General features: G+C 45.7%; 2 protein-coding genes across 3 annotated transcripts; both read right to left on the bottom strand.

Moving 5' to 3' along the window:
* On the bottom strand, positions 12,322-17,572 carry LOC8082254 (DEAD-box ATP-dependent RNA helicase 52A). 2 transcript variants are annotated; one of them, XM_002437199.2, is made up of 6 exons: positions 17,026-17,572; positions 15,286-15,369; positions 14,721-14,963; positions 14,229-14,396; positions 14,012-14,131; positions 12,322-13,332 (listed from the first exon to the last, which is right to left on the bottom strand). In XM_002437199.2, the coding sequence occupies exons 1-6, from the start codon at positions 17,500-17,502 to the stop codon at positions 12,721-12,723; spliced, it is 1,704 nt and encodes a 567-aa protein (XP_002437244.1). In that variant the 5' UTR covers positions 17,503-17,572; the 3' UTR covers positions 12,322-12,720. The 2 variants fall into 2 exon arrangements, with proteins under 2 accessions (XP_002437244.1, XP_021304797.1); XM_021449122.1 differs by having other exon boundaries at positions 14,012-14,125.
* LOC8082253 (putative cellulose synthase A catalytic subunit 11 [UDP-forming]) lies at positions 22,559-25,933 on the bottom strand. Its single transcript, XM_021449895.1, has 7 exons — positions 25,845-25,933; positions 24,902-25,544; positions 24,689-24,826; positions 24,475-24,600; positions 24,180-24,398; positions 23,817-24,069; positions 22,559-23,739 (listed from the first exon to the last, which is right to left on the bottom strand). Exons 1-7 carry the CDS (start codon positions 25,931-25,933, stop codon positions 22,559-22,561), a joined length of 2,649 nt encoding a protein of 882 aa, XP_021305570.1.

The raw sequence follows: 26,243 nt of genomic DNA, 5'->3' as shown, positions 1-26,243 counted from the left end.
TCTCAAACAAAAAACACAATGAACCGTATCCCATATAGCCTTAGCGACAATATAATCAAAGAATAAATGTTTTGTGGTTTCCAGGCTACTGCAGAAGCTGCAAACCTCACTACCATTCTAATTTCTTTTGGACAGATTATCCTTTGTAAGTATAACCCCTTTTTTAAGAACCACAAGAAAATCTTAATTTTCAAAGGAAGTTTCATTCGCGGAAGTTTCATTCGCCAAATCTATTGCGTAACCTGCTTAACCCCATTGTTCACAAGGTGATTGTACATTGAATGAACTGAAAATGATCCATTTTTATTGAGCTGCCAGACAAATTTGTCTGATTCCTCACCCAGGTTGATGTCTAAAAGACGTCCAACTAAATCATACCATTGTGACAGCCTATTCCCATTAAAGCCTTTCTAAAGGAAATATTTAGGGGATATAGTTTTGTATTTAATCTATTTTTAACACTTCTAATTAGTATCAAATCTTCAATATAACAAAGACTAAAGTTTAGTCAACTATTCAAACACCTGTTTTCTCCCATCCACTCTTTCGTCTTCATCGTGGAGTCACATGCAAGACCTAAGATAATTCTGTTCCAGTGGAGACATCTGGCTGGGAATGGGACTATGGAGCGACAAGACTGGGGTACCTCCTAACTATAGGTCTCTAGGTCTTGTTTAGTTCGAGAAAGTTTTTGGCTTCCGATATTATAGCACTTTCATTTATATTTGAAAATTATTGTCTAATCATAGACTTAGCATTTTCGTTTATATTTGAAAATGATTATCCAATCATAGACTAACTAGGTTTAAAAGATTCGACTCGCAAATTATATACAAACTGTGCAATTAGTTTTTATTTTGTCTATATTTAATGTTTCATATATACGTCTAAAGATTCGATGTAATAACCAATAAGAATTTCAAAAAAAATTTGTGAACTAAACGAGGCCTCACAGGAAAAAACTACAACGCAGCAAGACAAGTACTTTTGTGGGAGAGACGTACTCAATATCGTATTATTTTATTTGACAACTTATCTTATTTAAAAATTTTATATAAATATTAATTATTTTGTTATAATTCATTTTATTATTAGAGATACTTTAATAATAATTTATTTATTTTATAATTTGTAACAAATTAAATAAAACAAATGGCCAAACATGATACAAAAAATTAAAAATTAAAAATGACATTTTTAGGTAACACATAGGGGTTAGCTAGTACAATATTTGCCGAGGAATCATATATTCTTATAAAGACAAATCTCATTAGATGAATTCTCTCTATGCAAGGTATCCACATCATTTCCCACTAAGTGACCTACTAAATATTCTATCTCTTCATGTAAGATGTCCATATCATTCTGCACTAAGTCTATGTCATCCCATATTAATTACAAAAATTATTCGTGTCATCTATATCATGTGAAATACTTTAAATATTTAATCTATTCACATACAAGTCATCTACACATGCTATATGTTTGATCACCTATTTCTCTATAATGTAATCTAATATTCTATTGTTTTTCTTTTTACGATTCTTTACCAAATTTAATACAACAAAATAATATGCAAATCAAATTCATATATATTTATACAAAATATATTGAATACTATGTAGTAATGCTATACATATAATAATTTAATTTTAAGAAAATCCAACAACAATACGCGGGGAACTCACCTACTACTCAATTCATCTCAAATTATGACGTTTGATTTTTGTAACACTAAGTTTGATCGCTTGTCTTATTCAAATTTTGCGCAAAATATCATTTCTTTTGTCGTGGCTTGGTTTATTAACAAAAGTTCTTCAAAAATAACTTAAATTTGACTGTATTTGCGTAAATGTTTTGAATAATTAAGATGAGTGGTCAAACTTAGGATTCAACGTCTCGTAATTTTGAGATGGAGAGAGTAGTTAAATACACGCGTGGGTATTGGGCTAGTCCCAAATCCCATCCAGAGGCGTTGATGTCCCGCGGTGAGGAGGCGCACTTGATCTGTGGGCCGGGAGACGTCGCTGCTGCCACCGCCACCACTGGAAATTCCACCACTACTACCACGTACCGCCGCCAGAGTAGTCACCAGTCACCACCGCTGCTGAAATAACCGCCACCACCAGAGTAGACGCCATTGCAGCTGGAATAGACACCACCAGCGCGCCACGCCACCATAGCTAGCATAACCGCTGCTGCCGTGAGATAGTCTCTTCCTCGAAACCCTCCGTCGCCGCTTCGGCCTCTTCCGCCATAGCTGGACCCTCCGTAGCATCGCATACTCCATGAGCCAGGCACATCCCGCTTCGCCTCAGTCGTCAGCTCCAGCAGGCCCTTAGCGGCTTTCCGGTTCTTCCAGTTCTTCCGATCCTATGTGTGGACGTAATCATCCTTGATGCTCTTGGGGAGGTCAATTAATTCGTTATTGATCACATGAGCCACGTTTGGGACATCCAGAACAGACCCCTTGAAGCAGCGACGACCATGATAGCAGATTAGCAGTGGCGCCACTCTTGAGGCCTTGTTTGGATGTTGTCGGATTCATCTCAATCCACATGTGTTGGAGTGGATTGAGGTGGAATTTAGTTCAAGTTCCACTCCAATCCACCCCAACACATGTGGATTGATGCAAATCCGACTACATCCAAACAAGACCTGAAGGATTTCAGGTTCTGGGCGCTCTCCCCCAGCATCATGAAGCTGGGCTTCCCGAACCCGAGGTCCCGTCGATGGCGAACAGGAGCAGCCCGGAGGAGATGACGAGCGCGGGGCTCCCGAGCCCTAGGTTCACCGCTTCCGTCCACTTAATTTCCGCGGTCCCTGAACGCTGCCTTCCACTCCTCTCTCCAGTCCGCCAGCTCCTAGAACCGCTCCGCCGTCATGACCGCCGGTCCCCCACGATGGCCGCGCGCGCCATGGCCGCCACCTCGGGAGGCGGCGCACGCAGCAGCTCCGCCACGCTCGCCTCGCGCGCCGGCCGTGTACGTCACCACGTTCCTGACGTAGCGGTCCGGCACGCCATCCCACGGCTCCACTTGCTTTCGCCCTGTCGACGATCCACGTAGTTGCGGTTGACACGATCCACTACATCCGGTAGCTGAGGTTGACGATCCACGAACCGCGACGTGCGGTGGCCCCCGCCGCCAGGAGACGATGCCATGGCATGTAGACCCGCGAGGTCGGCCGAGATAGAGACGTCCGGCTGGGCACACACCGGGGAGCACCGCTAGCCGCTGCCTGCGGGCAGGGATCTCTCGTGGGTGCGGGCAGGAAGAGAAGGGTGGTAACTGGGGGCACCAATACAATTATTTCTACGGAACTGTCAGACTATTTATTATTTCCCTTTATTTTCCATCTCTTCATATCCCCATGTATCCCAAACGTGGCTCTTCATAATTGGAGGAATATAAACACCTCTGTTAATTCGTTATTGTATCCCAAACGTTAATTCGTTATTGATCACATGATCAATGTAAAGTTGAGTTGAATTATTATTCCTCCAATTATTCTACCGCGACCGTGACGCCCCGCGGCTCGGGTGCAGCCTCCGTCCGCCTGCTTCTGTGCGGTCTCCGTCACCATGGCGCCAACCAACGCTGAACTCCAGCGGGTAGCAGAAGAAGCTATTGCTGCTGCTGAGGCCGTCACTGCTCAGGCCCAGTCGTCGGCTATTGCTCGGGCAGATGCGGCTGCTCCGGTGGAGGCGGCTGATCGACGCGTCGCCGAGTTGGAGAACACCGAGCAAGCTCAGCTCCATGCTCACGCCATCACAATGAACAACATCAAGCTGATGATTCCCCTCGTCCTAGAGCAGACGTCCACGTTCTACAATCATTGGCGCTCGCTCTTCCTCAACACGGCGGTGACCAAATATGGCCTCGATTGCTTTGTGCTCACTGATGATGACTTCTCTACAGATCCTCTTGGCATCGCATGGATTGCACCGTGAAGTCATGGCTTTTTGGCACTGTGTGCCGCCCGGTCTTATTGAAGCAGTGTCCACTGTCTCTCCGATGTCTCGGACTATCTGGCTTGGTCTTGAGGATTAATTCATCGGCAACAAGGAAACTCGTGCCATCACCCTCGACGCTGAATTTTGGACTCTTGTTCAATGGGATCTCTCTATCACTGATTATTGCAATAAGATGAAGCGCATGGCGGACGCCCTCGGAACATTGGGTGAGCCGGTCTTGGACCGCACCTTGGTTCCAAATGTTCTTTGTGGCCTCGATGAGCGATACTCTCACATGGCGGCGATGATCAAGCGGACATGTCCGTTTCCGTCCTACTCTGACGTTCGTGCAGATTTGCTCATCGAGGTAGTGGCTCTTGCAAGCAAGTCTTCCACTCCGATGGCCTTCGTGGCTTCTTCTTCGTCACACCCTCTACAGCCCCGTTGCACCCTCTGCTCGCGCCTCTGCCTCCTTGTCCTCAGGCTTTCGTCGCCAATACGCCTGCACAATGGCAGCAGTTCTTCCCCGACCACCCGTGCAGCAGCAGCAACAGAAGCAGTTTGCTAGCTGGTCACCAGCCGTAGCAGCAGTTCGATGGTTCGTCCACCCCTACCTTCATCTACGGCGCTCCATCTTCGGCCCCGGCTCCATCATCTTGGACATGGGACCCGTAGGCCTTGGCGCACAGTTTTAGCACCATGACGCTCACACCTCTTCCGACTGACAACTGGTATATGGACTTAGGTGCTTCTTCTCACATGGTTTCAAACTCCGATTGTCTATCCCATGTTCATCCTCCTACTTCTTTTACCCCACCTACTATTGTTGTTGGCAATGGTTCCTCTTTACCTGTTACTGCTCTAGGCATTACTTCTTTTTCGTTGCCTGATCGCTCATTACATCTACATAATATTCTTATCTCTCCGCATATTATCAAAAATCTTATTTCCGTCTATCGTTTCACCACTGACAATAATTATGCTATCAAATTTGACCCTTTTGGCCTTTCTGTGAAGGATCTGGCAACAGGGAACGTGATCGTCAGGTGCAACAGTTCTGGGGAGCTATACTCCTTTCGGCTGTCTACTCATCCTCATACTTTTGCCGCCATCACATCTACCCCTGTGCTTTGGCATTGCCGACTCTGTCATCTTGGCCATGAGTCTCTATCTCACTTGGCACCTTCTTTACATTCGGCTTGTAATAAAAGTGAGCTAGAAACATTGTGTCATGCTTGTCAGTTAGGACGTCATGTGTGTCTTCCTTTTGTTCACTCCACTTCACATGCTTCTTAGAATTTTGATTTAATACACTGTAATTTGTGGACATCCCCAGTTCCTAGTGTCAGTGGTTATAAATATTATCTTATAATTCTTAATGATTGCTCCCATTACTCATGGACTTTTCCTTTACGTCTTAAGTTGGACATTTTTCCTACCCTTTCTAATTTTTTTTCTTATGTCACTACTCACTTCGGCACCACCATTAAGACCATCCAGTGTGACAACGGTCGTGAATTTGACAACTCCACTGCTCGCTCCTTCCTTCTCGCTCATGGTTCCACCCTCCGCATGTCATGTCCTCATACTTCTCCACAAAAAGGTCGTGCTGAATGAATCATCCGTTCCACTAATAACATCGTGCATTCCCATTATTCTAAGCCAGTCTTCCACCATCTTACTGGATGGAAGCCCTTCATACTTCCACCTATCTTCTTAATCGTCATCCTACCAAAACCCTGGACTTGCAAACTTCGTACTTTGCCTTGTACAGTACCTCACATTCCTATGATCATCTTAGGGTTTTTGGTTGTAAATGTTATCCTAACTTATCTGCCACTACTCCAAGTAAACTTGCTCCTCGCTCCACCCTCTGTGTCTTTTTAGGATATCCTTCTGATCACAAGGGCTATCGTTGTCTTAGTCTAGCCACAAATCACCTAATTATTTCTCGTCATGTTACTTTTAATGAGTCCTCTTTTTTCCTTTGCTAGCTTCCTGCCCCCCGACCTTCTTCATCCAACCTTGATTTTCTCTTAGAGTTTGATCCTGTGTTTAGCACTACTAGTTTACCGGTTGTTGCAGGTACAAGTTGTGCAGGTTCTGGTGCTGTTGGCCTATCTCCCGCTGCCCCTGATTCACCCTAGGTTGTTGCCAGCGGGGTAATGGAAATTCCAGCTTCTTGGATGCTGCAGTAGCTGCTGGGCCATCTTCCCCTGCAGTAGCTTCTGGGCCATCCTTGCCTGTTCCATCTCCTAGAGTGGTGGTCGCGCCATCACCTACAGCGGTGGCTGGTTCCTCACCTGCGGCCCAAGTACCAGTGGCTGGAGCTGCTCCTAGCACCTTGTTGCCATGGGGTGCGGTCTGGTGAATGATCATGGTATGGCCACTCGAGGAAAACATGGTTTTCGACAGCCCATCGTTCGTATGAATCTACAGGCCACTCTATTGTCACCTATTCTGCGGACATACCACGGTGCTTTGGCAGATTCTAACTAGCGTGATGCCATGCAAGAAGAGTTTACCGCCCTCCAAGCAAACAACACATGGGGTCTTGTTTCTTCTCTACCAGGAATTAATTTTGTCACTGGGAAGTGGGTATTCAGGCTGCATCCTGATGGAAGTCTAGAAAGATACAAAGCTCATTGGGTTCTTTGAGGTTTCACGCAACGTCCTGACATTGATTTAAGTGAGACTTTCAGTCCTGTGGTCAAGCCGGCAACAATCTGAACAATTCTCTCTCTAGCAGTATCTCAGAACTGGCCCATCAATCACTTAGATATGAAGAACGCTTTTCTCCATGGCACTTTGGATGAGACGGTTTATTGTGCTCAACCATCTGGTTTTATTGATCCCTCCAAGCCTGATCATGTTTGTCGCCTAAATAAGTCTCTCTATGGCTTGAAACAGGCGCCCCGAGCTTGGTATAGCAGGTTTGCTTCCTTCATCCGCTCTATTGGTTTTGTTGAAGCTAAGTCAGATACCTCTCTCTTTGTTCTTTGTCGTGGCCCCGATATGGCATACCTACTCCTTTATGTTGACGATATTATTTTGACGGCCTCTCTAGAGATTTACTGCATAGTATTATGAGCTCTCTTGCTATGGAATTCTCCATGAAGGATCTTGGACATCTGCATCATTTTCTTGGGATGACTGTTTCTCGGACACCTAAGGGCATGTTCCTATCACAGCGTCATTATATACTTCAGATTTTGGAGCGTGCTGGCATGACTGACTGCAAGCCATATTCCACTCCAATTGATACTACCGCCAAGCTCTCATCTGATGGCCCCCTTGTGGCAGACGCCACAGACTATCGTGCACTTGTTGGCGCTCTACAATACCTCACTTTTACCCATCCGGACATCTCCTATGCAGTACAGCAAATATGTCTTTATACGCATGATCCTCGTGAACCTCATCTAGCATTGATTAAGCGCATTCTTCGCTACATCAAAGGCACTTTGGACTATGGTTTGCAGCTTCTTCATTCATCTGCTTATGACTTAGTTGCATATTCCGATGTTGAGTGCGCCGGTTGTCCAGACACTCGACGATCCACCTCAGGGTATGCTGTGTTTTTGGGCGACAATTTGATTTCTTGGTCTTCCAAACGGCAGCACACTGTGTCTCGTTCTAGTACCGAGGCCAAATATCGTAGTGTTGCTAATGCGGTCGCTGAGGTCACTTGGCTCTGCCAATTGCTCCAGGAGCTTCATTTTTGTCCACGACGTTCCACTATGGTATTTTGTGATAATATCAGTGCTATTTATCTCTCAACTAATCCGGTACAACATCAGTGTATTAAACATGTTGAGATTGACTTACACATTGTTCGGGACAAAGTTGCTACAGAAGAAATACGAGTTCTTCATGTACCTTCCTCTTCACAGCTTGTTGACGTCTTCACCAAAAGGCTGCCTACATCCATCTTTGAAGAATTTTGATCCAGTTTAAATGTCTCCACTCCCAGCTGATGTCGACGTTCCAACTGCGGGGGGATGTTAGTGCTCTCAGTTTCTAGTCATTGTTAGACTATTTATTTCCCTTTATTTTCCATCTCTTCATATCCCCATGTATCCCTATATAAACGCCTCTTGAGATCAATATAAAGTTGAGTTGAATTATTCCTCCAATTATTCTCCAATAGGAACAATTATCTAAAAGAGAGAAGGCCTTGTGCATGCAGGTGTTGTAATTACGTCTTTATATATATATATATATATAGACACACACACACACACACACACACACACACAAGAGGACAATAGAGGTTATCATAATTTCATGAGACACTGGAGAAGGTGAAATTTCTCCAATTAAAACAAAATTTGATTGATTCTCTTAAGCAAGAGGAATCGACTAAGAATCCTTCTTTGGAGCATGTCTGTCAAGATAGGGAAGAGAAGGAGGATGCTCACAAAGCTATTGGAGGTAAAGGACGTGACAAGCACAAAAGTAGAAGGTCAAAGCTCAGCTTGGAGGAACTTCTAGCTAAATACAACAAGATAGCAAAAGCAAATGTCACCAATCGTCTAAAGAAGGTCCAGTCACCAATATTGCCTCCAAAGCACAAGTCTCAAAAGTGCAATTGGCAAGGAGATAGATCTTATGCAGCGGCAACATATTCTTCCTTGGAGCAGCCAATTCGCAAGTCATATGGATCATAGCCCGCATATTTTCATCCTTATTCATTTTGAGGCTGATTTGATTAAGAAGCACATGTTCCACCATATTTTAGGCCACAATATGTAGATCATGTAGCTTCTAGAAATTCAGAGAGATCATCTTGTAAAGACTGTTTTGATCAAAATTGGTCTAGAGTTCAACCAAATGAGAAAGTGGTGAAACAAGTTTACCGCATGTAGTATGATGGCCGAAAAAAGAAAAGTTCATATCTGAATGCAACTATTGAAAATCCAATTACATTGCTGAAAAATCTAGTTATTGATGGCAAAGACATGGTGAAATCATCTATTTGTATTCTATATACCAAATCTGAACAAAAGAAGGTGAAAGTGCCCATAATCAAGGAAGATTTTCCACTGTCCAGAATAGAAATAAAACTGATATGCTCAACTGATTTACCAAAGTGGCAAAAAAAAGAAGTTACTCTTAGTGCAGAGAAGCTAAAAGAAAAGGATTTAATTTGGCATGGGTAACCAAAATAAGTATTCAAACTCAGAAGGATGATGCTCAAGCAAGAGGTACAACAAAGACAAAGGAGAGAAAGAGATTCAAGAAACAACTGTCAAGTTGGAGGTTTGCACCAAATCGACAAAATCATTGGTAGTGGCGTCATCCATACTCTCTACCTATGCCTATGTGGAATTCATCTCCTAGTATGCACGGTTATACCTCAGCTCCTTATTTTGATCCTTGGTATAGATCTTTATGTTATGGAGGGTTATCAAATTATCTTACTTATCGGTGATCAAGAGGTGAAACATTTATTTCGGTTATGCATACTTTTGTGGATGAATTCAATGGTCAATATTTTGATATTGCTCTTAGTGTAAAAATATAGCCAAAAAATGCTTGCAACCATCATGTTATTAGTAAGGCCCCCATGGAAATTACTTTGATGGCTTTCAGGCCCCGGGGGCATGATATGTGCATTTTGGATTCACTTCACGGATGTGACAATATGATTAATCGGCTTATAAATAAGGCCAAGGTGTTGGCATAATTATTATTTCTCACTAGTGTTGTTTGAGATATCAAGCCAAATAAAATTAGAATTGCAACATACCAATTTGAGCCAAATATGAAGTTTTCTTATTTGGCTTGACCATATTGCAATACATGGGGTATGACATGTAGAAACCTTTGGCGATTCCTTCCTAGTGGCACAACAAGTAGTTGCTGAGTTTCAATACCTAGAAGGATCATTTAATGCTCCTCTTGATATGTTCCTTGATATAATTGCTTCTTTTGCTGAATTTCGAATTCGACATATTTCAAGGCATGAGAATTTTAAGGTCAATATGTTAGTTTAATAAGCATCTGGCTTTGACATTGGTGGGCATAATTTTCGCATCAAAGAAAGGCTGATGCAAGAAAACTTTATTATTCTGTCTGCAACAACAACAGAGTCGGCTGAGCTAACTCTTTGAGTCGGCTAAGCCGACTTACCTAGTTGGCTACGCCGACTCTCCTCTAGCTCGCCGGGTTGGCTCACCGAGGAATTACCAAATTAGCCCAACTTGATTTCCAACAATGACACAGTCGATCTGAATGGATTTGAAGGCTCTCATATTGCAATATTTATATGATCCAAATGTCAAAGTTGATAAATTATTCAGTGGAATATAATCAGTTATGCACAATAAGCTACACCGAAGAATGGCTGGAGACTTGTTAACTAAATTTTAGGATCTAATCAAGCAAAGATGATGTTATTGAAGAAGTCTATAGACTTTGATCAAGCTCACAAGAAGATAGGGGATAATCGAAGGAGGTTGCCTAAGTTTTTGTTTGAAGTTGTATGGGCATATTGCATATTAGCAATGGTGCTAGGTGTAAAAACCATGCCACCAAGAGGATGAGGAGCAACAAGTTTGGCAAGTGGTCACCAAGTTTGGAAAATCTTATAGAGTGATCAAAGTGATATTTGACAATTCATATCCGCTGGAGACGACATTGCAAGGGGATATTCTCTAAGAGCAATTAATGGGATGTGCTTGAAAAGGTACTTTCCAAGTGTTTAGTAAGAAGCCTAAAGTGTTCTCCAAATAATATTCGATACCTGTATCATTTTTTAAACAAATATGGCCAATGTATATATTGCCCTTAGTCACTGAGCAACCGATGGGATGGGTATTGTCGCTATTTAGTTTTGTTTTTGTTTGATTACGTGCTTTCAGGTTCATGCATCATTCATCTGAAAACATGAGCATATGTTGACACCTAAATAGGCCCATGACAGTTTTGGCCTAGTCTAAGAAAACCTTCATAAAGTAACATAATAATAGTACCATATTGGTTTTTCTATGCGCTAAGACCACCCCTACCCTTTATAAAATAAGAGATACATGGTTGATTGAGTTAAAATCTATCCAATCGACAAACAAATCAATCTACTACCTCTAGTCCAACCTTGTATCCTCTTCTCCAACTCTCATGTTGTGATTAATGCTCCATCCATTATCCCTCCGTTGCTTCACCTCTCACTTTTGCATGCAAATCCAACGGAAGGCTTCCCCGCGCCTAATAAACCGCACGATTGGAGCGTGGCCACTCATGGCCCTTCGTGTGCATGCACACATGGATTGTTTTATGGGGTATTTACTATTTAGAACTTATCTTCTCCACGGTTTTTTTTTTCTGCTCTATGTTTTTTTATTTTAGCTAAAGCTTTCAGCTCCACGCAAAGCTGCTCCACAATGGAATTTGTGAAGCAATCTCAAATACGCCCTTAATGGCACTTTCTCTTTAACCGAAGAGTAGACAAAAATACGTACGACACTTTTTCTGACATTTTGCGAAAATTAAATACGCCATATTAAAAAAACAGAGGGAGTAATACAGATTCTAGCATAACAACACGAAAGTGCTAGTGCATTCAATTTTAAGCAAGCCTTCACATCCAGGAGTACATTTAAAAGGGGTATATTTTGAAGGAAAAAAACTAAAAACCAACTCATTCTAGATGACCTGTTGCCCTGTTGGGAACAGAGGTAAAACATAGAAATGAGAAACAGAGAAATAGGTGAAAAACATAGGATTGTAAAATACATGAATTTTGTAAAAACGAGCGTTTGAAACATAGGAATGCTAATAGCATAGGAATCTATTGGTTTGTGTACTTGTGGTATAGTAACTGGTAACGTTGTTTAGACTAAACATAAGCTAAATAGCATAGGAGTCACTTATCTACCAAAATCATTCAGCAGTTTTTCTCTCATAGCAAATCAGTAAATAATACTTTCAGCCATGGCTATTCTGCCAAGCGAACAAAGTTGGATGCATACATGAACTGTTAGCTTCAGGAAAAAAAACACATTGGATTAGCGTTTGACACGGTGTGAGTGTGCACGCGCGCAAGAGTCGCACGAAATATTCCCATGAGCTCAGAGCACTTTTTTTCGTTCATCCAAACGTGTAGAATACGACCCTTGCCTCTGTAATAGTTTCTATCTCTTTCTTTATTCCAAATGTAGCTACAGTAAAAAAACCTAAATTGTTTCCTTTGTTCTTCCCAAAGTTTTACCCCGTGACCTAAACGGTTCCTGAGTTCATGACATGAAATTTGGTCGAGTAACTTCATTTCCTCACGTTAATATTATCTATTTGCTTGTCATGGATGAATCAATCCATTCCATAACTGAAACCAAACAACAAATTAAGTGAAGAGGCGCTACATATAGAACTCCAGAAACCAAACTACCCATTCCATCTTTCATCAGAGATTCAGAGTACCAGCAAGTACTGGACAGCTCTTGGATTGAATACCAAAAACAGCAGTATCACTTGCCACCGTTACAGCCAATGTTATGCATATGTATAACCTTCGAGTCCAACCAACCACCAAGTGGGTTCATCGTCGCAACACTCACACCACACTGACACAAAAAGGCACCCCAAAGTTCCCGACCGCCAAGCTTGCCCCTGTGCAACAGGGCCATGGCAATGTATATATGACAGGACTAGACGAGGGCCGGCAAGGCAAAAGGACCAGAGAAAGACCGAGCTACTACAGACGTAGGGCTATATATATAAAGTATCTATATGGCATGTGCATTAAGGATACGCGTGGGCATTGACTAGTCCCAGCCAGAGGCGCTGATGTCAGTGGTGCCCATGGGGTACGACGGGTAGTACCGGGGAGGAGGAGCACTTGATCCGTAGGAAGCTCCACCACCACTATAGTTTGCGCGACCACCACGAGAACCGCCGGCAGAGTAGCTGCCACCGCGGCTGGAATAGCCGCCACCACCAGAGTAGCTGCCACCGCGGCTGGAATAGCCACTATCGTCAACCCCATAGCCATAATCACTGCTGCGTCGATAGTCTCTTCCGCCAAACCCTCCGCCGCCCCTTCGGCCTCTTCCGCCATAGCTGGACCCTCCATAGCACGGCCTGTTTGCATACTCCACGAGCCACTCAGGCACATCCCGCTTCGCCTCAGTCATCAGCTCCAGCAGGCCCTTTGCCAGGGGGTGGTTCGACTCGGTGAAGAAAGCGGTGGCAATCCCAGCCTTTCCAGCTCTCCCAGTTCTTCCGATCCTGTGGACGTAATCCTCGATGCTCTTGGGGAGATCGTAATTGATCACATGAGCCACGTTCGGGACATCCAGACCCCTTGAAGCTACATCAGTGGCGACCATTATAGGAGTGGTGCCACTCTTGAAGGATTTCAGTGCGCTCTCCCGCTCCTACAAAATGGTAAAACACAAACAAAAGAAATTATATACGGAACAATGTTAAATATGTATGTTAGAATAAATTAGATCTACTTCTAAAACAGAAGAACGGATAGGTTAGTTTTGTGCCAAACATAACAGATGAAATGCAGAAAACATACACTGGTAGCAACCTATTAAATGGCTGTGCTGAAAGTACCAACAGCATCATATCATGGTAACAGATAACATTTGAATCATGGAATGTTGGGGTCAAAGAAGATCGTGCCAAGTAAAAGCAGCCATTTTCAGTCATAATTAATACAGTTATGACAAAAACACACTAATAATCATTTAACACGACAACTGATTAAGCATTAGTAGCAAAAGATTAATGCCAATATAATACAGGTGGATGAAGTTAGGCAGATTAAATGGTTGGGGCAAAAGGGGATCCATCATCTTCATGGAACATAAATACTGTTTCAAGCCTTCAATGTCTTGTTGAGGAATACAGTTTGAAGCTTTCAGTAACAGTACATAGGCCTAGAACTGGAAACAAATGGTCCAGTGCAAGCTTTGTGCTGTAGCAGTGAGGCCGAAGACATAAAACCACCACTGCAGATATTTTCTGACTAAAATTGGTGCCATGTTTCTAGGTCTCTGATGTAAGAACCGGCAAGACAATTACTATAGCAAGAAATGTATTCACCTGTTGTGTTCTGTCACCATGGATTGCTGTTGCTGGGAAACCTTTTGACTGTAGAAAATACCTCAGTGAATCAGCTTCCCGCTTCGTCTCCACAAAGACCAATGTTAGGGGTTGCTGCAGCTAAAAAACATGCAAATTAAGTAATTATTTTTTTAGTTTCTGAGCAAGAAATGGCAAGCCACCCTATTCCAATCCAAAATAAAAAGCTACCATATACCTTGCTATTGGCCACACCAGCAGATTGCTTCTGCAAAAGGTCTATCAGGAAGCCTCTTTTCTCCCCATCATTAACAAACTCAAGTTTCTGCTCAATCAGGTCAGTGCTTGACCCAACCCTCCCGACAGTAACAAATATGTAATTGTACAAGAAATCAGAAGCCAGCCTCTGGGAATAAACACATTAAGACATCAGTCAAATATGTATCAATTTAAACAGAAATAGTTGTAGACTATATCATCACAACCTAAAGACTAACATCCTTTGTGCAGTATGAGATTTAAGTGGTATTTTTATTCAAAAAGAGAAGTGCCATTTAGTTGCCAGTGTTCTTATAAAAATGCTTGCCCTTTCAGACAAAAAAAATGCATACCATCTAAAGTCCAAAGTTTGCAAGTTATAGGAGAAAACAAGAAAGATATTCAGCTGCCTGCTCATACTGTTTTACCAAAAGAAAAAACAAAAAAAATCATAGTAAACATAATTCTCTACCTGTATTTCAGGGGGGAAAGTTGCGCTGAAGAGCATAGTTTGTCTTACAGACTTTTTTGGCATATTCATCATGTCAACTATCTTTCTTATCTGAGGCTCAAATCCCATATCCAGCATTCTGTCAGCCTCATCCATTACCAGGTACTTAATTCCCTCAAGCGAGATCCGTGATCGCTCAACCATGTCCACAAGGCGTCCAGGTGTAGCCACAAGAAGATCAACACCCCTCTCTAGATCACGCAGCTAAAAACAGCAAACAGGAAAAAAAAATAAAAACCACATCAATACTGTGAAGGCAGGCCAGACAATATAAATACCGCATGAGCATTCACAAAAGTTATACAGCATTGTCTACCCATAATGCCCCACACTGTTGAGTGCTACATCAAGAAATTGCATGGACAATGACTTATCAGATATTTTGGTAAAACTTCCAAAAATATGCTCTACTTGGTACACTTAACATTGCTATCTGAACTGTTTTACAAATAAACTAGTCTGCATAAATAGAAAACGAAAAAATGGGTGTTAGAAAAACAAAAGCATGCAAGAAAGCAGCAACCACCTGGTTATACATTGGTGTTCCCCCATAAGCTACCACGACTCTGAGTCCCGTTTGGAAAGAAAACTTCCTGGCCTCCTCGTTAATCTGAAATATAAAACCAAAAAACACTAAATCCAATCAGAAGTAACACTATATATAGGAATCATTTATGAGTTGCTTCATCAATCATCACTTAATGCCATTGATTAAAAAAGAGAAATTCATAAGAAAATATATAAGAGCCTGTTTGAATCTCTGGAATTGGGTTGAATCATAATCATATTCTTTGGATGGTCTATCTGGCGCTGTTTAGAACTAAAATAACAATTCTAATCAATTCTAGCGATGCCCTATAGACCAATGTACGACCCAGGTCTTGAAAATGGAAAGTCCAATTCCATTTTATTCTACTATTCGCCAGTTCTGCTTCCGTCCTTTGAAGCAACAACATGTTCCTGGTAGCCATTGGACAACCAAGTTCACAACACAGTAGGAGCACTCTTGAGCATGGCTGCTCAAATATGCTAGAAAAGCACTCCAATTGAGGGCACCCAAACGGGCAAAAAAAGAAAACACATGCCAAAGTGAAAGACCTCTAGTACATCCTCAAGCACAAATATTAACACAGAACTACAGATTTACATTAAAAAATGACCATCAGAACTAGCATTCTGGCAACGATGACATATTGAAAGTTACTACCTTCGTTACGAATTATTTTAGCCTTATCTTAGTTCAAATTATTCAAATTTGACAGAGTACATATAAAAATGCACTAACAAAATCTACAGAATCAAATTGGTTTCATCAAATACTGGTTGTGCATTTATTTAAACTTGTCTATAGCATCAAATTGGTTTCATCAGATTCTCCATGTTTTAGTTGTGCATTTATTTAAACTTGTAACGTTAATATTGGTCAAAGCTAGCGAAGTTGACACAACGATGGTCCAGATGAAGCAAAATTAATTACATACAAGACATGATTGAAGGAAGAGCTAAACATGTTGTACTCAAAATGGAGGACCAGAAACATACTCAAACTGCGTGACCTAATCCTAAATTGACAGCAACTCAGCAAGTCGTGACTAATAGGCATTTTAATCCACACACTGCCGCAATGCCAGCAATCCTCAAACCAAAGTCAGAAAATTAAAAATGGAACTTGTCAGAAAACTGCGATCAACCTGTTGTCTGTGACAGGAAACTACAGTTTATGACTAATGCCTTCCGTGTACAATTGTGTAGAAAAATTTCTAGCATGCTAGGATGGATTATAGAACATGGCAGATGATAAGTTGCTCCAATATTATACAACCGAAGCAAAGCATGCAGCAATTAAAGTGTATCGTTCCATCAAAATCCAATGTATCCAAGTACAATTGTGCACAAAAATTTCTAGAATGCTAGGATGGATTATAGAATATAGCATCCTTCCATCGAAATCTAGTGTATCAGTAAGAATCTCACCAATTCATATGAATATGGAAAGTCAAACTGTTCAAGCAAGACCATACATGGCCTGGGTAGCTGTTACCCAGGAGGCCAGGACTACGGAAGCAGGCATGCACGCCCCGCGATAACCAGGACTATAAGGACAGCAGCAGCACGCTGATTACAACATCTTCGAACAAGTATGGATACACGAACGAACAAGATCTACGAGCCGCGCGGGAGCATGGCAACCGCGCGCGGCAGCATTCGAAACAAACGGCGGCGAAAAAACGTAGTAGAAGAGCGAGGCGGCACCAGGAACCTTTACCTGTGCTGCAAGCTCTCTGGTGGGCGCGAGGACGAGTGCTCGTGGCTTGGCGACGCGATCGAACGAGCCCCTGTCTCGCCGTCCGTACCCGTACCCGCTCCCTCCTCCCGCCGGCGGCACCACCAGGCCGCTCACGACGGGGAGGCAGAACGCGGCCGTCTTCCCGGACCCGGTCTGCGCGCACGCCATGAGGTCCCTCCCGGCCATGACGATCGGCATGGCGTAGCGCTGCACGGGCGTGGGGTTGTCGTAGCCGCAGCGCGCCACGTTCCGGAGCACGGCCTCCGCCAGCCCGGCCGCCTCGAACCCGTCGGCGGGGGCCGGCGCGCCCTCCCCGCTCACCTCCACCGGGATGTCGTACTTGTCCAGCCGCCTCTCCCCGTCGCCGCCGATCTCGAGCCCGTCCACCGCCTCGGCGAGCACGCCCACCCCGGGCACGCGGTCGCCGCCTCCGCCACTGCTACCGTACGACGCCATTGGTGGGCTCTTCAGCTACCACCCCACTAAAACCCCAATGCTTTTTGGGAAGGGAGAGCGGAGGGGAGGGGAAGGGGAGGGATCACCAGGAAGGCAGAGAGAGGCCAGTGTGTATATGTATGCGTGCGAGTAGCGGTGCGAGGGGAGTGGTTGGAGAGCTCGCTGCATCCGGTCTATGGACGCTCACCGTTGGATCACGGTTGGAGATTCCGCTTGCACAAAGCGAGGGATCGGAGTGCGTGCACGTGGTGTATGGACTTGAGGTGCGTTGGAGCCTGGAGGGGAGAGGGGACGCGAGTCCACGACGTCGAGGAGGTGGCGGTGTACGGTGTTTTGGTGGACGCGGCGCTCGGGCTTCCGGCCGGGCTCCCGGCGTGAGGCATGGTGTGGAGCCCACCCGGCTGCCGCTCTGACACCTGGAGCGCGAGGTCTACGCCTACTGTACCTACAGGCTACAGCCCTCTACCCGTCCAATCAGGAGCGAATATGCGCGGTAGCATGTGCCATCGGTCGCGTACTGTATGTACACCGCTTTTATTTTTGGTTCCTTGGATTTTGAGTCCTTGTTTAGTTCAAAAACTTTTACAAAATAGAAATAGTACTACTTTCGTTTGTATTTAATAAATATTATTTAATTATATACTAACTAAACTTAAAAGATTCGTCTTGTCAATTTCGACCAAACTGTGCAATTTGTTTTTATTTTCGTCTATATTTAATATTTTATATATGCGTCTAAAGATTTAATATAATGGAGAATCTAAAAAAAATTTCAAAACTTTTTGGGAACTAAACAAGGCCTGAATCGTGGCGATATATTTTAGATCACATAAATTCTGATTGGAATCAAGGATGTTATAATCTTGAATGGAAGGTGACCCCATATCCCACAAATTCTCGGAGAAAACTCATTCTTGAAATTCATATTGATTTTATCTTAGAATTATCGTTGGATTCTTCAATTGGATTTTCCTCTCTTTTCTACCAACTTAAAAGTTCATCACTAGAAAGTCGAGGGTAGGTAAGAGAGTACAGTATTTGAGGGTAATTACCTAACAGCATCTCTAACAGTTTTGTATTTGAGGTTTGTATTATTGTAGTTTACCAAAATTATCGAAATGAGGTATCCAATAGTTTTACATTTGTGTTTTGCAATTTGATCAACTTGACAATTGAGAGAGGAAACTTAGCATAAATGCAAGACCACGGGCCGCTTGGCAAACGCCGATCGGGCGCTCCTCCCGCGCGTGGAGGACTCTTCGCGCGTGGTGACGAACCTTGGAGATTGATAACGACCTACAGTCCACGGCAGCAGGACAAAGGACTCTATGACAGGAAAGCCCTCGATAACGACCTGCAGTGTCTCAGATACGGGTACCAGGAAACGGCGGCGACCTGGATGCTCGCGAACTGGCGGCGCGGCGACAAGAAAATGTTGTGAAGAAGAAACGCGCGCGACCAAAAAGCGAGACCAGATACGGCGCGGAAGAAAAATCACGGCAAATACGGTTGGGTCCACAATTTTGGTTTCTGCCAAGTCAATTATGCCAACCACTTGAAGATGGCTTTTTTTTCACTTGCCATACCGTTTTCGGAGTTAACAAACTACAATAAATGGCAAACAAAAAATGTCAAACTGTTGGAGATGCTCCTTGTTTAATTTATGGAAATTTTTAAGTTTGGATACTATAACACTTTCGTTTGTATGTGATAATTATTATTCAATTATGAATTAAATAGGCTTAAAAAATTTATCCCACAAATTACAGGTAAACTGTGTAATTAGTTATTTTCTTATCTATATTTAATGCATCATACATGTGTTCAAAGATTCAATGTGATGGAAAATCTTAAAACAAATTTGGAACTAAACAAGGCCTAGAACTAAGAGCATCAGCAATAGTATTAGCTACATAGTCAACTGACGTGGAGATGAGAGACATAAACAAAGACTATTTTATACATTCTTGTATTATTTGACTCATATATTCCTCTCACATGTTCTTGGATCAGCTATTTATTCGTTGGTAGTGACTACTCTCTCTTAGCCAAACAGCTAATCATTTGGGACGCCCTAATAGAAGAGATGGGATAGTGATATTCTTCACTAGGCAAGAAAGAGATGGGATAGCTGATATGAGCTGTCAAAGAAAATCCCTGCATAGAAAATTGCAATCTCGCTTTGCTATAAGTATTTAATATTTGATCAAGTTGCATAAAAAAACTAAAATTAAACATGAGCTCCAACCTCATTGTTTTGTTAGCTGATATGAACTGTCAAAGAAAATCCCTGCATAGAAAATTGTAATCTCGCTTTTCTATAAGTATTTAAAATTGGATCAAGTTGCATTAAAAAAACTAAAATTTTAGAGAAAGAAAACCTAAATATGAGCTCCACCTCATTGTTTTGTTTCCTATAGGACATCTATCTTATTCCTACAATTTTTTTCTATTCTTATGTTTTGTAAATCCTTTGTTTGAAAAAAAGGCTCTAAGTAAAGGGATGTTTGGGACTACTCCACAAACTCCACTATGAAGCAGCTCCACAAAAAACTGAAGATTGTGCAGTACTTGTTTAGGTGCTCTCACAACTCTACCATTTTTCCTCAAACTGAGTGTGTAGAGCTGAAACCATTTAATCAAAAAAACATAGAATAGAGCTGAAAAATATATAGCAGAACATCCCAACATTCCATAAAGAGAGTTGCCGCCGCTTCTTTTCGCAACTGTTGCCCAGGCTCGTCGCGTCGGCACCAGGCTCAGCGCATGCAACTATGCAAGATAGACGCGTTTGGTTGCATGCTTCGCTGTAGCCACCTCGTCACGCATCGCTACTCTCTGCAGCGCCAGAGCCAGGCTCACAAGGAACGAACTCGGATTTACTGGCAGCTAGGCTGGGTGGGTGCTTTTGCACCGGTCGAAGTCGAACCAGGCTGAAGCTGAAGGTCCCATACTCCCATACAGCCAACGAAACGGCACAATGCATCCCACACGGGCCAGGCTGGGGCTCCTTCCCTCACGCCCCAAGTGTTCAGCACGTCTAGAGCCGCGGCACGGCGCTTCCCTATGTTTGGCTTCTCAACGTGGAGCTTTAATTTGATGCTAGACCGAAGTGTTCGCTTTCAATTCACGTCGAATTACCGAGAGCCACTGCCGTGCACCTTGAATCACCAGCTCCTCTTTCAAAGAAGCAGAAGCCCAAACGTTTGCACCGCCCATGCCCTGTTGCTGTGCTGTTTTGGGCAATTGGTTAACGCACTAGTAGCTCCAAAGGCTCAATACTAGGCGTGCAACCGCGTGCTTCAACATTGATGGCTTTGACTGGTGTGCCTGCGGCTGCGGGTGACCCGCTGGTCGCCGGACGACCTTGGCTGCGGCCTTGTTTTTCAAAAAAAATTTTTTGCAAAACATGAACAGTAGCACTTTCGTTTATATTTGACAAATATTATCTAATTATAGACTAACTAAATTTAAAAAATTCATCTCTCAAATTATAGATAAACTGTGTATCTATATTTAGTGCTCTATACATATGCTGCAAGACTCGATGTGACGAAAAATGTGAAAATTTTTGCAAAATATTTTATGAACTAAACAAGACCTGAACTTCGAAGTTCGAAGTGAATGAGAACGAACGGAATTCCAAACCGAGACCGCCGCGGACCGCTCCAAAACTAGAGATGGTATTTCCTTTTTTATAAATATGTGTCTCACTCGAGTAATTTATTTGCTTCTGTCAGTCGGTTCTGGCAGCCGTTCGTTTCCTTTTGTGTGTCATCTGTGTTGTTCTTTCTTTTTTGTTTTGGTTTTTGTTTAACATGAGGGGCCATCTTGTCGGTGCCTACTGTTTTGATATTTTAGGAGTCACACATTATTTTCTAGTTTGGACGGACTCCTCGTGTATGTTTGAGAGGGCGACTCGAGGCGATGCAAGGCTTCTCAGCGATTATGCGCCAGCGTTCGTGATTTGTTCGTCGATTCCTCCATTTGGATTCATGGATCAGAGCTTTTTGAGCTTTTTGCATGTATTTTGAATCTCTTGTGTCGTCTTTTTCATCTGTCAGTTGATCTCAAAGAGGCGAATGAAGTTGATGTGAGGCGTATTGGGGGATTGTGCGCTAGGGTGCATGATTTCTTCCTCGATTTTTTCTTTAGTTCCATAGGTCTAATCTATTTGAGTTATATGCATGCATCCTTTTATAGTTTTGTTATTATTGTATGCATGCATCCTTTTTTAGACGGGAGCGGCTCCGTCCGTCGAAATCTGGCGGACGAGTCCAACCCGCATAATCAGCGAATATTTATTTGGGGTTCAACCCATCCCTTCCTCAACCCCCATCCAAACACCCCAAAAGCAGGTCGAACCCATCCGGGTTGGTCCCAACCTTCCAACCAAACACATGGTTATAGTTTTGTTATTATTGTTGCGGACATGGTTTGTTTTTTTGTGTGTTTTTATTTTGGTCTATGTGTAATCTGTAATTTGTCTTTCTTTCTTTCTTTTTTAATTTAATTCAATTTGCCTTACATAGAATTTTTTTTTTGTATTTTTTTAATTTGTCTTTCTTTCTTTTTTATTTTCTTCCAAATTGTCCTACATGGAAAAAGTCTATATATTTTCAAAATTTTATCTTTTACTTTTTGTTTTTTCTAGCCTTTTGATTTGGATCTTTTCCTTTTTCAAAATCGAGTGATTCCTATATTCAAATCACTCGATTCCGAGAAAGTTTGAGTAGACAGACTCTTTTTTTTTTCTCCACGGAAAACACTCAACCTGCGTGGCGGAAGTGCTTGCTCGGCTCTGCCGAGCGCACCCTAATTAGCTTCGAATCAGTCTTTTTAGCTTTTGGCCATAATACCTTTTCATTTTCATGTTTTCTTTCTTCTTTTCTCTAATTTTCCCTCTACTATTTCTCTCCTCTCTCCACGTTCTCTCTCCTCCCCACCGCTGCACCGGGCCGGATGAGGTGAGTAGAATTCACGCGTAGGCCCTCACGGTGGTCATGGGCCTGGACCGCGCGGCACGGCCCAGCTTAGAATCGCCTTCTCAATTTTCTCACAAGATCGGCGGCCGCTGCGACGCGGACTGCGCCGGCGGCGCTGAGTAGGAGTCGACGTTGACCCAGAGCAGCGAGAGCACGGACACGAAGAGCACCGACCATAGCACGGCGATGGTGGGTGCCCGCCTGTCCCGCCGCGCAAGGAGGCCCCTGAAGAAGCCCTGCAGGTGCGCCACCACCCACCAGGCGAGAGCCAGCTTCACGAGGACTGGGCCCCACGACGGGTACCCGTGGTCCACCCCGTACGACACGGCCACAACCACGCCGGCGAGGTTTCCCACCAGCAGACTCGCCGGCGGGATCAGCAGGTTCGACCCCCGCAGCACGGCGGACTTCCGATTGTCGTCGTCCGAGGACGACGACCGCCTCCTGGTCGCCGTCTCCGTGGACGTGGAGGAGAAACCGACGTCGACCCCTGCGCACGAGCGGAGGATGCCCTGGAACACGGCCGCGAGGCACGCCGACGTGCCGGTGACGACCCAGAGCTTCTGGTCCCGCCACCACGCGCGCAGCGTCACGCCGCTCCACCGAAGCTCCAGCGCGACCGTGGCCACCACCGAGGACAGGAGCAGGATGAGCAGGACCGCGTCGTAGTACCCCACGTCGTCTGGGAAGATGGACTTGCCGGTGAGGAGGCAGGCCGCCGGGAGCGCGCAGTAGACGGTCAGCGGGAGGGATGCCAGCGGGTACGCGACGCAGCTCACGTAGCCCAGCCGCTGCATGAGCCGCAGGCGGCCGCCAGCGGCGGACCAGACGGGGCAGTGCCGGCTCAGCAGGACACCCATGGCCGCGACCGCTCGCTGCGACGCACCGGCGAGGACTTCGGAGGGGCTGGCACGCGCGAAGCTCCGGAACGCGGTCCGCGCCGGCGCGCAGTACGCTGACGCCCACCCGCGCGCGTGCATCGTAAACCCCGTGACCACGCCGCCGCCGCCGTCGTCGTCGGAACCGTACATCCAGCCAACGTCTTTGCCCCACCTCGTCCGCTCCTCGTACGCGCAGCTGACGACGTGTATCGCCTCCCTGAGGACCGAAGAAGCGTCTGCGTCGGCCGTGGCCGCGTCGCTGCCGCCGCCGCCGCGCTCTTGGGTCGCGAACGCTGACGCGATGAACGCCGGTGAATGGCCGAAGTGCCGCTCCAACGCGGCGCGGTAGGAACGCAGCCTCCGCCTTCTTCCTGCAGTGCCAATGGTTAGGACTCCGAGCAGGTGAGCACTGAGATTGAATGAGAACTGCTAGCTTCCATCGACGTGCCTGCTTCGGTCAGCTCGTCGGTGTCCTCCGAGTCAAGCAGAGGAACGGTGGACATGGTCCTCCTCAACGCTCGCTTCTTCACCTTCCCGAACCACCACCACCTGCTCCAGTGCACCGGCGCCTCCTCCTCCTCCTCCTCGTCGTCGTCTTCGGAGAAGGCGGGATCGAATCCGTACAGCGCTTTCCTGTTGAAGCAGCAGCCGGAGCCGACGTACACCGGGCCCTGGATGCCGTCCAGGCACTTCATGTCGATCTGAACCCCAGCGTGCGTCACAAAATCAGGTGTCGCCGTTACACGACTCGGAGAGTGGCGGCGGACATTGCTGCCGTGTGCAAGTAAATAAGCTCCCTTTGATCACTTACGTCGAAGAAGACAGAGTCGCGAGTCGCATGCCGCCGCTCGCCACCGTCGTCCTCGACGCCGATCCTCAGCGGGAACTGGACGAAGCACGTCCTGTTCCCGGCGTCTGGGTCCATGAGGAAGCACATTGCCTCCCTGAGGACGCCGCTGTTGCTGACGCAGTGGTCTTGGTCCAGGTTGAGCACGTACGAGCCGTTCGTCAGCAGAGCGGACACCCGGAGCTGACGACAAACAACAACTCAGAAACCCATCGCAGGCTTGCAGCTGAAGAACAGAGCCACGACCAGGGCGGCGTACCAGGGCGTTGAGGGCGCCGGCTTTCGTGTGATGCTGGAACCCCGGCTTCTTCTCCCGCGACACGTAGAACAGCCGAGGCAGCTCGTCCCCCGCGGCGTCCTGATCGCCGGGGTGCCCCAGAAGAACCTGGATGGAACACCATGAATCGAGCTCCATCACACGTGTTGCTGGCACGTTGGGGGTGAAGTGCAGAGAGGAGTACTCTTTGTTTGACCTGTATCATGGCAGGATGGTCTCTCGTGTTGTTCCCGGGCCACGGCGTGCCGTCCGGCATGACCCACCCGTCCTCCGGCACCTTCCGCGCGTTCGCGGCGAGGTAGTTCATCCTCACCTTCAGCTCCTCGTACGCCCTCTGCAACATACGCAGCTAATTAACCACCATCAGCTGGGCCAGTCTCTTCTGCTGATCTATGAGTGGCTCGATCACCTTCATGGCGCGGCGTTCCTTGACGAACGACGGCGCGGCCCTGTCCCTGAGGTAGTCGACGCCGCGGGCGAAGTAGAGCTCGGGCGCCCTCGGCTCCACGGCGTGACGCCGGCAGAACGGCACCCACCGCCGCGCGAACCCGGCGGCCTCGAACAGGACCTCGAACAGCAGCAAGTCCGCGCCGTCGTCGGACACGTAGCAGGCCAGCCTCCCCGCCGGGTAGTCCGCCGCGAGCACCGACAGGACCGTGTTCGCCGTCGCCAGCGGAGGCTCCGACGACGTCCCCGCGCCTGCGCCCGCCGCCGTCAGCAGCACGTCCACGCTGCCCAGCCGCCGGGACGGCTCGCCGTCGTCGTACCTCGCTGCCAGCCTGTCGAGGTGCGTCTCGCGGCTGGTCGGGGACAGCTTCGGGAGCTGCGCGACGAGCCACACGACGACGAGCCACAGCTCGCACACGAGCGCGGCCAGCCATAGCCAGGGCGCGTCGAGCACCGGGTGGGTGACGCGGTACCGGAAGAAGGCGGCGAGGAGGACCAGGCGCAGCGCGACGGCCGCGCGGTACAGGTTGAGCTCGGCCGCCGGGAGGGGCAGCTTGTCGCTGAGTGCCTCAGGCTCAGGTGGGCCGTCACGGTCACCTTCCCCGCTGCAAATTCAGCCATGGTGGTGACAGAAACATGGTAAGGCCCAGTTCGGCACCCACAAATTCTACACCAGTTACGCAGGATTTTGCAGGATTGCAGTACCCAGTGCTCTAATCTTGCCAAAGAAAGAAAGTAAAGCATTTTCTTGGTGACAGGAAACAAACTAAAAACTTGTTTTCGATACACATGGTAATCCTGCGCGAGAATGAAATCGACATGTTGTGCATTTGCAACGGCATTGGAAATGGGTGGTGGGTGAGGAACTGATGAAATAGCAAGAGCTAGGACATGCCAGTAGTCACCTTTCTGAAGGTTCAGGCTCCTGGTCAGGATCAGGAGGGTCCAGAGCCGGGGAGTTGACAGGCACGATCTCTGGGCTGTCTTCATCCATCTTGATCGTAATTCGTAACCAACAGGCGAACAATTCAGTTATTCAGAGTGTAATGTGCACATGTCATGGTTTCTCCTCAGTAATAAACCTTTTGAAATGTAGTAGAATAAAACGAAAACTGTCTCGATCTGAAGAAAGTCTCTTTTGTTGTCTGACATCCCATTCCTTCGTCTTCATCATCGAGTCAGACGCAAGACCCCAGATAGTTCCGTTCGACATCTGGCTGGGAATGGGAGCGACAAGATTTGGGTCGTTTCCTGCGATGTTTGCGAGGCGGTCTCAGTGGAAGAAACGACACGGCAGGACAAAA

This window comes from Sorghum bicolor, chromosome 10, assembly GCF_000003195.3.
Source record: "Sorghum bicolor cultivar BTx623 chromosome 10, Sorghum_bicolor_NCBIv3, whole genome shotgun sequence".
NCBI classification, from domain to species: Eukaryota; Viridiplantae; Streptophyta; class Magnoliopsida; order Poales; family Poaceae; genus Sorghum; species Sorghum bicolor.
The sequence above is the reverse complement of the archived record's forward strand: the minus strand, read 5'-3'. Positions and strand labels throughout refer to the sequence as shown.

Bases quoted from the DNA above. Each gene is read 5' to 3' on its own strand.
- LOC8082254 (XM_002437199.2), bottom strand. From the start codon at position 17,502: ATGGCGTCGTACGGTAGCAGTGGCGGAGGCGGCGACCGCGTGCCCGGG. The intron at 15,370-17,025 runs GTAAAGGTTCCT...TTTATATTTCAG, and splicing joins CCAGAGAGCTTGCAGCACAG to ATTAACGAGGAGGCCAGGAA. The intron at 14,964-15,285 runs GTGGTTGCTGCT...TGCTGTTTTTAG, and splicing joins GAACACCAATGTATAACCAG to CTGCGTGATCTAGAGAGGGG.
- LOC8082253 (XM_021449895.1), bottom strand. From the start codon at position 25,933: ATGGATGAAGACAGCCCAGAGATCGTGCCTGTCAACTCCCCGGCTCTG. The intron at 24,399-24,474 runs GTACGCCGCCCT...GTTTGTCGTCAG, and splicing joins CCGGCGCCCTCAACGCCCTG to CTCCGGGTGTCCGCTCTGCT. The intron at 23,740-23,816 runs GCACGTCGATGG...TTGGCACTGCAG, and splicing joins CGACGAGCTGACCGAAGCAG to GAAGAAGGCGGAGGCTGCGT.